At 42.6% G+C, this 13600-nt stretch overlaps 1 protein-coding gene across 2 annotated transcripts in view; it reads left to right on the plus strand.

Annotated features, from left to right (window-relative positions):
* The first annotated feature begins 4451 nt into the window (after positions 1 to 4451).
* UBE2E2 (ubiquitin conjugating enzyme E2 E2) overlaps positions 4452 to 13600 on the plus strand; it is a 360447-nt gene continuing 351298 nt past the window's right edge. Inside the window, exons 1-2 of one of the 2 annotated variants that reach the window (XM_037008576.2) lie at positions 4452 to 4610; positions 9310 to 9493. In XM_037008576.2, the coding sequence (XP_036864471.1) occupies positions 9318 to 9493 (176 nt within the window). In that variant the 5' untranslated portion in view covers positions 4452 to 4610; positions 9310 to 9317. The other variant, XM_073222806.1, reaches the window with a different exon arrangement.

Raw genomic sequence — 13600 nt, forward strand, 5'->3', positions numbered from 1 at the left:
TATCTTAAGGTTCATGAGTGGCTTAGCTGGATGTTTTGGCTCAGGGTCCTGCATGAGGTTGTACTGCAGGTGTTGAGCAGGGTTGCATCATCTGAAGGCTTGGCTAAGGCAGAAGGCTCTGCTTCCAAGCACACGCATGTGAATGTCAGCGGGAGACCTCAGTTTCTAGCCACATTGGACTCACAGGGCTGTTCACAATATAAGGCAGCTAGCTCCCCAAGAGTGAGGGATGAGAGAGAGGACGAGCAAGAGACAGTGCAACCAAGATGGAAGCCACAGTCTTTTATGAACTAGTTTAGGAAGTGATGTGCTATCCCTTCTCAGCATTATACCAACCAACCCTAACATTATGTGGAGGAGTATGAATACCAGGAGGCAGGGATCAATGGGGCCTACTTAGGGACTGACTTACCATTCTCGGGCAGGGGCTAGGGGTGGGAAGTGCAGCCAGACTTGATGTGTTCACATCTTAATTTATGTGAATGCTGCCCCCCGACGTTCTGCCGTGTGCAGCCTGTTTATTCAATTGTACATTGTGGGCCAGGTGGCAGTCCCTGACCAAGTGGGAAAGTCAGGAGGATTTGTCCTCAGTGCTCTTCCATTCCCTGTTGGGAATTCATTTATTTACTCATTTACACAACCAGCATTTGTCTAGCACCTGGTGCATGCCTCTGTGGTGGTATTGTACCAGGTAATGGGGTCCCAGGGTCTCAGCTTGAATGGAGCTTCAGTTTTTGCACAGCAGGGTTGTCTTTCTTAAGAAGCCAAGACATCAGTGTGCCCACAGGGCACCTACAGCGCCTTTGAAGCCAGGCAGGAGGCAAAAGATTATCATCCTTCATCCAATCCTCTTGGGGTCCTAATCCTTGGTAAACCTAAATTAATAATGATATTTCCTCCAAGGGGTTACAATCCAAATATTTAACAACCCCTGATGATTGGGTGCCTACAGAAGTGGAAGTGGCCTAAGCAAGCAGCAGCTCAATCAGGGTGATGCATTTTGCTGAAATCTAACCCAGTTACCCCCAGAGAGGACTTTTTTTTATCACCCTTCCAGTCACACTAGGAAAGTAAATGTGACTCTATCTATTCACAAAGTCGGCAGTAACAAAAGTTATATGTAGAGTCCTATAAAAAACTTTCCTGTTTGCCAATTCTAGGTGGGGGGGAAAGTACAGACTCTATATCATAGCTCAGAAATAAGAAGTGTAGGAAAGGAGAGAGCTCATGATGACAAACTGATGGGTCAGTTGTTTTGAAGACCAACTTTGGGGAGCAACTGAGAAAATCAAGTAAAATCTGTGTTTCTAATAGTGGACTCATGCTCAAGTGTCCTGAAGCTCAGACGCCACAGCCCAACTGCTAATTTCAAGTTCCAGCTCTGCTCCCTCCTAGCTGGGTGACCGTGGGCAAGAGACTTAACCCTGCTGGACAATTGCTGGTTGTGTAAATGAGTAAATAAATGAATTCCCAACAGGGAATGGAAGAGCGCTCAGGACAAATCCTCCTGACTTTCCCACTTGCTCGGGGACTGCCACCTGGCCCACAATTCACAATTGAATAAACAGGCTGCACACAGCAGAACGTCGGGGGGCAGCATTCACATAAATTAAGATGTGAACACATAAGTCCTGCTGCCACCTCCCACCCCTAGCCCCTGCCCAAGAACAGTAGTGTTCTCATCTCTACAGTGGGGTTGGTTGAACAAAATCAACCTATGGAGTGTTTGTGAGCTGGTATATATACAGTGCTAGAACTTTGCCTGGTATAAATTAAGAACACACTAAATGCTATTTATTATTATCAAAGAAATTAGAACAATGTCCATCATGTCATCAACTGAAGGAGCTCAATTTCACTTACTCAACCAGTATTCATTGAATATATATAGCAATGAACACCAGCCAACAAAATTCTTGTCCCCAAGGTGCTTATATGTAGAGGAGGGAGAGAGGGGGAGCAAGAGAAAAGGGGAAAACTATATAAACAAATAAGGAAAAGATTTATTATTTCAGGTTTATGATGGTGATCATGATGAAAAATCACGAGGAGGGAATAGGAAGTGCTGCGGGAGAGGAGAATGTTCTAGAGATAGAAAATTCTAAGTCAGAGTCTTGAGGCTGAGGAATGTTTGGAGTGTTCCTTAATAGCAAGGAGGCTAGTGTGGCCTGAGGTAGATGAGGATGGAGTGAAGTTGAACAGCGTGAGGTCAGAGAGGTCCCAGCTGTGGGTGGTAGACAGATCATGTAGGGCCATGTAGCCACTGTAAGATCTTTGGCTGTTGCTCTAGGATTGGAAGCCACAGGCGGGTTTGGGAAAGGAGAGGCCTGTGTTTTAAAGGATCATTTAAACTGTGGGAAGGGGGTCAGGGCTTGGGGAGGAGAGTGGATAGGGGAAGTAGAAAATTCAGGTAGGAGACTATTACTGAGAGTTTATGGCATCTTGGACCATGGTATTAGCTGTGGAGAGGGAGGTGGGAAGAAGTGGACACTTTCAGGATATATTTTCAAAGGCAGAGTCAACAGATTGTGAGGATAGGGATTCTTCTCTTTTATTTGGTGTCCTATCCTAACCACCTGGACAGTGCCTGGTATTCAATAAATATTCCTTGAATCAATGAAAATGGTTATTCTGATTTGTAGTATCTTTCTCAAACTCAGTAAATAGTATATAGCAGTTAAAACAGCTCCAGACATTGCGGAATCCCTGGCTCCAGCTGCCAATGACCAGGACTGAAAAACAATTTTGAAACTTTCTCTAATAGAAGAGTACTTTGTTATAAGATAGTCATTGTAAACAAATAAAACCCAATAGGACCTATACCTAAGAGTATATGTAAGTGGAGTTTATATGGAGAAAAGCAAAGAGACCCAGAAAATGGGGATTCTGTTATCTTTCCTCACTAGACAGTTGCAAAACACAGTGAAACACAATTGTAAAGTGAAAATATTAATATACAAAGGTTTCAGGATTTAAAATAAATTATGCATACATCGAAAGTCTATGAAATGTGCTATTTTGGTCATATTCTAAATATTAAAAAGCAAATTTGATGCATTGTGTCATCTTCTTGTACTAATACATTGCACCAAATGAGAGGTATAGGTGGCTATGTAACAGGTGATAATCCCAGGATATGCTCATCTCTAGTTCTCCAATATATATTTTAGAGTTTAAGGGTAACAGGGTCTGTTTATATCCTTGAGTGAGTGATACATAGAGGTGAGACACAAGAACACACCCACTTTTTTGGAGGCTAGAAGCCAATACCTGCCTTTGGCAATTTTCAGGGATGTTATAAAACAAGTTCTTGAAGATGGCATTTGGTAAAAGAATATTCAGTTCTAGACTTATGTACGGCCCCTGATTTGTACTGGGAGGTCTGATGGCACTGATTTTCTTTGGCTGCTTGAGTTGTGCTGGTTTCTGCAGAGCTGCCCTCAGCCCTATCTGCACAGGACACTTTTTCCACGTACAGTGACGGCTCCAGATTATGTCACATATGCGACAGTTCCTTGTGTATAGGAGAGGCTTAGGGACAGCAGTAGCAGTCAGTTGGTAAGAGGGGTTGGCGGTAATTTTGTGGAGGCTAACTTTCACAGCAGGTATAGTTTTTTTTTTTAATGATTATTTGGGGTGAAGGTTATAGGAGAACCTAATGTGTTCCCATGAGTCACCTACAGCACTGCTCCTGTTCCTATACCCTTCAAGTATAGCATTAAGGCAGCCTCCCACGCGCTCTGATAGTACTGCTCCTCCGAAACCTCCCCCCATTATCCCAGGGCCACGTGGCCTGGAGCTCTCAGCCACCGGCGTACGTTTCGGGCCTGGGTGAGCCAGCAGAAGGCAGAAGTACCTCGGTGTTGCAAGTGCAGGGTGAAGAGTCTGGCTTAGCCTGGACGAACTTTCCAGGCCAGTGCGAAGTTTTCCCATTTTGGGTGCATGTGAGCACCACGCGTCCTAGTTCTGGTTAGTGTGTCAACAGGGTCAGTCCCCGCGGCTACTTCGCGAAAGCTCCGAGGCCAGTGTGAAGCTCAGGGCTGCAGCGGATGAGGGTAAACGCCTCCCCGAGCCTAGTCCCCGTCCTCGGACAACTCCCACCCCGGCCAGGCGTTTCCCTTTAATGCGCGCGCCCGTCAAGGTCCCCGCGTCCCCTCCCAGCCGCCCCGCCGGCCTGTTTCCCTCTCCACTCCCGGTCCCAACCGCCCCTTCTCCCTGGGACGCCCTGCGCACAACCCGCAGCCGCCGGAGCGCGGGACGCGGCTGTCACTTTACTTTCGCGCGCTGCCTGCCCGCCCCCTCGCTGGGCCCGCGGGGCAGCCCGCCCGTGCGAGCGCCCGCCCCCGCCCCCTCGCGGCCGCGCGCGGGGAGGCGGAGGGGCGGAGCGGGGCGGGGGCGCGCGGCGCGGCGACGTGGGGCTCGCGCTCTCGCGGTCTCTGCCGGGCGGGCGCGCGCACTCGCGGGGGCGCGCGCGGACGGCCGGGCGCGGCGGCGGCTCAGGGAGGCGGTGGCTTCACTTTCCAGGACTCAGGGGCGGCCGCAGCAGCAGCCACGGGCAGCAGCCTCGGGAGCCGGAGCTGGAACGGCCGGGGGCGGCGGCGGCGCCGAGGGTGAGTCCGGGCGGGCGCGAGCGCGACGGGGGCAGGCGTGGCCGAGCTGTCCGGTGCGCGGTGCGTGGGTCCGGCTTTCGGTGACTAGACGGTCTGCGGGGACGCCCCGTCCCCGGGGCCTGCGCAGCCCCTCCCCCGCCGCAGCCCTCTCTCCCGGCGCTGGGGCTCGAGCTCGCGACCTGCGCGGACGCCTCCCCCTCAGGTATGTGCCTGGGCCACGCCGGTGCCCCCCCACCCCCGACCCCGGGCGCCCTCCCTCTCGCGGGCGCCCCCAGCCTCCCCTGCACGTCGCTGGACTTTGCCTACACCGCTCGCGCCCTGGTGCTCTCCCTCCCCGCGCCCCGGCGTGCCCCATTCCCCGCGCCCCCTCCCGCGAGCCTCCTGCCCGGGTTTCTCGCCCTTTCCACCCCTCCCCCTCCTTCCATCCACCCCCTTCTGCCTCTTCCCTCCCTGCCCATCTTCTACCTCCTTCCGTTCTCAGTTCCCCGTCCTTCGGCACCCTCCCAGCCCCTTCCCTCTCCCTGCCGAATCCTGGAACTTAGTCTTTTCAAAAGTACAAGATAAATGTCACGCTGAAAAGTGCCCGGCTTGATCTTTTGCTATTTTCTCTAATTGCATAATTAGTGCACATGGTGTCTCTCCTGGAGAGTGCCGGGTCTGGCTTCCCCCGTCGCCGCCGCACCCCCGCGGCCCGCCTGGAAAAGACCTTGCGGGGTGTGTTTGTGTGCGCCCTGGTGTGGGGTGTGTGTTGTGTTGGTCTTTTGTGAAGCCTAGCGCTTGTCACAATTTGGAACCGAAGCCCATTTTTCTCTGGTCTCGTCTCTGCAGCCCCCACTGGCCTGGTTTGAAACTGGATTCCCTCTGTCCCTGCTCTCCAGCCCCCTTCTCCCCCTCTCTTCTCTCATAATGTTTTCATCCTTTTGCCCTTTACCATTTCTAATGAAGATAAAGCGTAGCTTCTTGTGGCTTTTTTTTCCCACGACCGACCAGAGATGTCCAATCCATCTTCCCTTAAGGAAATTAAGGCCGCCGTAGAAAGACATCATCCTGTGCTCCGTGGCTGTTAGATCTATTTGCATGTTTTCGAGATTCATCGTTTTGTGTATTCCACAGAGTCTACTCAAATATTTTTATTTAAAAGTGCAAAAGGAAGTGCTAGGGTTTACCTTAAGATTATCTGCGCTACAGAGAGATTTTAAGCTCTTCTTCGTTTTTTATCCTTGATGCTTTAAAAAGTATGTTTCTGAATATGTGATAATTCAGTCTGGACCTTGGAACCTGAATATTTGTGTTTATTCAGACAGTTTGGATGCTCCTTGGCTCTTCAGAATTTTCTGTTGGTTGCTGCTGCTGAATGGGTTATTTTCTTATAATGTCATATCCCATTTTATTTCCCCCAGGACATAGCACCCTTCCTCAAATGAAAAGGGTGTTCCACTGTTATTTCCTGCATAAATATTTTCACACTTAAGTTAAAAGTTGGATATTGCTAGATGTTGTACATAAAACATAAATTATTTTATTTCACATTTAGAAAAGTTTAGAAACGTGAGTAGGGAGACAAATAGCAAGATAACAAATAAATGACAGAATTAAGCATCTGCCTGTTGTAAAAGCTCAAAGGAACACTTGATTTTGCAGTTTCATATCGTGAGATATAGTTATAAGGCTTATCTGGACAGTAATCTGGATTTATAGTGTGACTTTAGTTGCTTATGTTATCAGTAGTATTTATAACCAAATCATTTCATTTTTATGGAACATAGTGAGTTTCATTCACTAAATGTTAATTTTCAGGACTGTAATGAGAGCATAGACTCAACATGGTTAATACAGGCTTAGATAATTGGTGTGTTAAAAAAGTAATTCTATCTAAACTCTTTAACACATTTGAGAAAAATATACCTTACTATTTTATCTGTGGAAATGAAGTTTTACTTTGACTACTAAGTAAAAATATAAATTTAAATGTCTATATATTTGAAACTACCATCGAAGAATAGCTTTATGTTTATATCCCTGGGATTTAAGTTCATCTTCCTTCTAGATTAGATGGTTGGATCAAATTAGCTTTTTAGGAATTAATCTTAAGGTAATTTTAAAATGCTCATTTAGAGGGTAACATTTAAAGAGTTTTAATTGATGAATTTTTATTCATTGGTACTTGGGAAAGAACAAACAGCAATCTTATAACTAATTAAAATGCTTATAGACTTGTTTTTCATAAAAATCAATTGCCACCTGAGTGGTACAGTCATTTTCTTCCCTGTACTTTTCTCTGTAATTAGGTATTCCAAAAACAAAACCCGCACAGATATGCCTTACTCCTGATATTTGAAAAAAGATACAAAAAGTTTGTTTTTAAAAGTTTCTGTTGTCATTATTAGTGGCCTCACATGAATTTATCATGTATAGGTTAAGATTTGGCTGAAATATTTTAAGTCCAAAGTGGAAATAAAATTTTTTCCTTTATTGTGAAGCTATAAAAATTATACTCTGGGTATTTCTAATAGTCTCTAGGGAGACTAATTTTAGTCTTCTGATATTCTTGAGCAGTTTATGAAATTTGTGTTTCAGATTAGGGCCTTTACATCACTGAGTAGTCTTTTAAGTAATTATATACTTAGGGCATTATTAGATAGTATGTAAGTGCACATAAAAATGTTAAAATGAATGTGTAGCTTTATAACTAGTGTCATATACACCTGAAACTCTAGGCATAGTTTATTAAACTGAAGCTTCAGCTTCAGTAAAAAATAATTTTACTTGTTTGTGTGTATTTGTCATGTAATGGATTGCTTCTGGTTTAAGATGTGTGAAATCATTTCTTACTCATTTCACATTTCTTAAAATACTGTCAACAGCGTTTTGCTATATCCGAGGGTCTTTCCTGAGAATTGTCTTTCTCACTTCTCTGCATGTCTGCTGTATCTAATATACTCTTACGTACATACTTAAAAGATTTTAAACTTCTGATGTATTTTAACTGAATGAGGTTGGCTGGAAAAAAAAAAGTGGAATCCAAGAGGAGAATTAAACTGAAAGACAAATGGGAAGAAAAAAAGCAAGAAATATGTTAGGATTGTTAGAGTTAGATGTGAAACATACTGATATAAAATTTCAGTGTTCTATTAAGTGACTTTAGTACTCATAAAAGATGTCACAGCTGTGGAGAATGATGCTCTCCATTTACCGAGTAGGTAGAGGAGCAGTCACACTTCCCTGTCAGCGGGCGTCCCAGCTGCTTGCGCAGACCTCCTTTCCTTCGGCCTGGGGGAAGGGAGCTGCTGGGGTTGGGAGGGCTGGTGGCCTGGTGTGTGCGATGTCTCCTTGAAGGCGTTTAGTGTTTTCTGTGGATCTTAACCTCTTCGTGCTTCCTGATTCTTCCATTCTCTCGCAGTGCTTTTCGGTTTTTAACCATAAAAATTTCAGTCCATTAAAGGTCTGTCAACTAGCTATACGTTTGGACTAATTATAGTAAGAAAAAATTGGGCTTTGAGGTGCCTTTTACAGACGTGGTTATTAGATGACTGTAAGATGGGGAGCATAAGGCCCTTCAGAGTCTGAACGTCAGCTTGTCAGGCTGGTCTTGGATTTGTCAGTACAGTCTAAGCTGGTTGGGTCATAAGGGATGCATTCATAGTACTCCAGCTCAGAAATGGGTGATGATAAAATGACAGGTGAGAGAGGATACCCAGGTGAGAGAGGATACCCTTCTCACAGCACTGTAGTTTTTTGTGTCTGCTGTCTAGGTTCTAAGAGCCACCTATGTATCAAAGTATTAAGGAAATTGAGTTGATAATCAGAACTGCTTGGGGACTGTGAACTCAAAGCAAAGGGGATTTGAAAACCTCAAGGGATATTTTTTCTAGACTGTGGGGGAAAAAAAAAAGAATCCTTCAGAGTCTCGGTGCAGTGTCCATCTTTTGTGAAACCTGGCTTCTTGCTGTATTTGCTGGGTCAGTGCGACGCCAGCACACGGTTCAATTTTACCTGGAATCGTGCCGGCCTCTGTGTCCTTCTCTTATCTCCAAGGTTACTTAAAACAATTGAGTAACTCAGAGGATTTTAACTCAGTAGTTTTTAGAGTATTTAGAGGTGTGTGACATCACCATTTTCTAATTTAAGAACAATTTCATCATCCCCAAAGGAAACTCTGTACCTATTAGCAATCCTTCCCTATTCTTCCCTCACTCCGAGCCCCAGGCAACCACCTAACCACCTTTTCTCTCTCTAGATTTGCCTGTTCTGGACATTTCATACAAATGGAATCATACAGCTGTGGTCCTTTGTGACTGGTTTCTTTCACTTAGCATAATGTTTTCAAAGTTCATCCATGTTGTACATGTAGATACTATACTTCATTCCTTTCACGTGGCTGAATAATGTTGTATTGTGTGGATTTACCACATTCACCAGGACAGTGGACATTTGAGTCGTTTCCTCTTTTTTGGCTCTGTGAATAATGAACATTTTGTGTATATGTTTTGTATGTGTTCATTCCTCATCTCAGTACATTTTGAATGGATGAAAGAAAAAGTTTTGGCAACTCCCAAAGCTCTTTGTAAATGACCAATTTACTCATTTTCTGTTAGCTTTACTTCTTTCCATTTTGAGGCTTACTTTCTCTCTGTTCTTGAAGGACCTTGCTATAAGTCCTCCCACAACTCAGAAAATGATTTTTGATTCTTTAATCCAGGATCTACAATGTCCACTGAGGCACAAAGAGTTGATGACAGTCCCAGCACTAGTGGAGGGAGTTCCGATGGAGACCAACGTGAAAGTGCCCAGCCAGAACCAGAAAGAGAGCAAGTACAGCCCAAGAAAAAGGAGGGAAAAATATCCAGCAAAACAGCTGCTAAATTGTCAACTAGTGCTAAAAGGTACCTCAATTATTGTAATGTTTTTATTTTTAGTATCAATTTATTGTCTGTAGTTCTGTATTTCTGCTTCATTTCATCAGTTTTCTGGAGGTGGACTAATGAAGTCTTTCTTCTTTCTTCTTCAATGTGGTTTCTTTTACGTGGTTTAATTGTAGACAAGATGAACTTTTTAATGTCAGTTAAACAGCATGGTGAACTCTTAAAATGCATACCCTTTGTGTGTGTGTATTTATATATTTTTAGATGAGTATATACAGGAGAATGAATGTAAATGTGTGATGGTTTGACTTATGGTTCCTTGACGATAAATATTTTATTCTGTTCAGTAACCCAGAATAGAGAGTAGGAGTCTGTTGAAATAGTTGTTGAATGTTAGTACATTTCCTATTACTCCTTGTTAGTGAAGTGAGAAATGCTGGAGATAGTAACAAATGCACTGGTTTCATCATATTAGGCAGTGGGTCCCTCTTGATACAGATTTCCTTTTTCTCTAGAGTGCTGATAGATCTGGAAGGCAGATATTTGAATGATTCTCTGTTGCCACATCAATTGCTTATGATGATTGGCATGTCATTAGACTCAGCAGAGGCAATCTGCTTTAATATTGTTACATTAAAGAATATCTCTTGGAAAATAATTTAAAGGTAAATTAAATTTAGTAGCATCTTTCCCGATCCTGTGATCTATGTTCTTGTTGTGCTTTAATAATACCTTTTTTTCCCCATAAATAGGGAGCATACATAACACAACCTGTAAATTTTAGGCATAGTGGACTGTCTGAATGTTGAATGATAGCTTTATATTTTATTGGATAATGTGAGTTAGGGGAAACTCCTTTCCCAAAGATAAAAAACTTCCTGGTCTAGTAGACCTTATTTCCTTGTGGCCTAGTTAGGCCACAGGACTGGGAAAAGCTTTCCCAGGACTCCTTATGGGACATGCTTTCCCAGGGAGAGTTGTTGGAGTGATGGTGAGTGGTTAGCAGCCCATTGCAAGGGACTAGGGAAGTTGTTTTTCCCTCCCCAGAAGTGTGTTTTGATTCCTGACCTCTGTTGAAGTGTGGAAGTCAGATAGCCTGGAACTTTAAAACTTTAGACCTCTGTACGAGAACATGCTCCTGTGGGAAAAGGGTTCAATTTTGTTTATTTTATCACATTGCGTGTCCAAAGGGCCTCAGCTGGCTGACCTAACCCCTATGCTGCCTGGTCACAGCACGAAATGACCTGCTGCTAGGGGTGCAGTTAGGATGGATAAGAAAGGTGGGAAAGGAGAAAATACTATATTTGGATGAGAGAGAGGAGGTTGGGATGGTGGGTCACAGATACTCAGGTACACATGTGGCCTCAAGTAAGTGAGGCAACATTAATTAAGTCCTGAGCTTCTGACAGGGCCTCTCCAGCTTGTGAGCAAAGGGAGAGGATAGGCTGGCCAGGGCTGTGGGGAGTTGGGGCTGGAGGGTGCTTCTCTGCTGGGGTTTCTGTGCTCTGCTCTCCATGCCTGTTAGTTAGCAAAGACTCCTGTCTGCCTTCATGAGGCCTTGTTTCCTCTGGCTGGGAGCACCACCATAAAATACCTCGAAATCACATTTCTTGGGTGATGTATCAAAGACTGTATCATGAAAGTGAGGGGTGCATGAACTTTTTCAAGTCCATGGGTCACCTTTTACTTCATTTTATATTCAAAGTATAGATTTTATATAGTCAAACCTAGTCCTCCTCTCCCCATTTTAAATAGGGTATAAAACTAGTTTTGAGGTGGTATGTGAAGAATCCAGGACAGTTTCTCATCGGCATGTAATGGTGTTATTACAATGGTGAAAGTAGAACTATCTTTTGAGTTGCTTTCTGGCTGAAAGAATCCCTCCATTAGTAAATTCACTCTTTTGAATCTGTGATTTTGAATTGTGATTCATGACGTTCCTCTAGAAAGTCTCTGGATAGCTTATGAGTAACAATATCTGAAGTGACTTAGTTATTTACTCTATGTTAAACACAAAAATGATGCTGCACTGCTAATGCTTTAAGGTTGAGAAAAAAAAGCTTAATTCTTCCCTCTTCCTTTCCCCAAGTTGATAGTGGAGATTCTGCCCCACCTCATCTCTGCTTAAGTCTAAGAACCAAGAAAAAGTTGGGAGCACCCCGACCCACATCTTTTTAATTCACCATTATACGTGCAGTACCTAGAATAGTAGGGTCACCATATTTATTTACTGGTTGCCTTAGAACCTTGAGTTTATTGTAGAGATTGGATCTTCCATGAATATTGGGATCCCAGTACTAATGTATTCAGAAGATTCAAAGTTAGAGATAGTTTCAAAATAAAATTCTAATTTATACTTAGTTATTGATAATTTTATTCAGACGAAAAGTCATCTCCAAATAGTGTCATTTTATGACAGGTAGTTAGAAGCAGGGCAGAGCGTGGGCCCTAGAGACAGGATCTGGACTAGCTTCTAGGCTCTGATATTTAGTAGTCCTGTGATCTTAGGTTCCCAGTTTAACCTTTCTAAACCTTAGTTTCTTCTGTAAAATAGAGATAATAATGGTACCATCTTCATAGGGCTGTTCGGAGGACTAAATATGACAGAGCATTTATTTGGATCACATGAGGTCTCATACACTGATACTGTCACTTATAGACTTTGTGCTAACATAGGTATTTTTCAAGTCCATTTGATAAACTTTAGGAAAATGAGGTAACATGATATATGTGTTAACCTCTGAGAACTTAATGGTATTGGTAAACTAGAAATACTCAGATGCTATAACTGTATACATTTTATAGTAATTCAAGCCCTTTGCACTTAGGTGCTCAATTACACAACATGTACCATGACTGTAGAATTAATAATTTGGTGTGGAAACATATTTTCTTGGGGAAAAACAATCTTCAATTTTCAGGTATTACAGCAAAGTGATATAGGATACAGAAAACATTTAAATGGGTATTTTATTTAAATAATGGTATAAATGAATATGTCTTTTTTAGAGAAGAGGAAGGTTGTAGTTACATCTTTGATGCATTTTTGCTCTTTGGAAATAATTTGTCTCTTAAAACAATTGACATGCTCCTGTAGTCTGTTCTCTTGATAATGTCTGTATCAGTCTTATTTGCTAGTATATAGTTTGATTATGTCTACAGTGCCAAATACTGTTGATTTTATTAAATTGACTTGTCAAGTTCAATGAAACATCTATTTTGAGCTCTTCATTGAATGGACTGTTCTGCCTCTTTCATATGTTGACACGTAAATGTGATTTTAAATCACATTTATTCAAATTAACTTTGTGATTTTATTGGACACAATATAATACTGTTGTAGTAATAATCTTTGGTTTTTGTTAGGTTGAAAGGTGGATTCCAGTATGAACTTTATTATATGGGCTCATCTGAGAGATGAAGTAGTACTACATGAGAATGAAGTAGTACTCTTTATAATCTTTTGAAATTACTGTATTTTCTTGATTCTAAACATAATTTAAAAACTTTTTAATATTTCTGAAATCAGTATGTATCTTAACAACAGATGTGCATGATCGTTTAGTTGAGGGTGTCAAAAATCAGTGGTCTCTTAGAATCACAGATATGTAATAGATATCACCATTTAGAATTAAACTAGGTTTATTATTTGCAATGGCTCTATGTTTTCTAGATTAGTTCAGAGACTACTTTGAGATTTAAAAATTTTTAGTTCTTAGTTGCATGATGTTTTCTTCTTGAAAATAAGGTCATTTTGGAAGGTTTGGACCAGTTGATTCAGTTGGTTAGAATAGGGTTTCTCAGGTGACTGAGGAATACAGTCATAAGAGTATATAGAAAGTCATCTATGTGGTATGAAGGCTTTCTTTTCTTTTCTTCTTCTTTTTTTTTTTTCAATTTTTTCAAAAATTTTATTTTGGTATCATTAATCTACAATTTCATGAAGGACATTATGTTTACTAGGCTCCCCCCTTCACCACGTCCCCCCCATATCCCCGTTCACAGTCACTGTCCATCAACATAGTAAGATGCTGTAAAATCACTACTTGTCTTCTCTGTGTTGCACAGCCCTCCCTGTGCCCCCGCAACACTATACATACTAATCGTAATGCCCCCTTTCTTTTTTTC

This window comes from Manis javanica, chromosome 15 (assembly GCF_040802235.1).
Source record: "Manis javanica isolate MJ-LG chromosome 15, MJ_LKY, whole genome shotgun sequence".
NCBI lineage: Eukaryota > Metazoa > Chordata > Mammalia > Pholidota > Manidae > Manis > Manis javanica.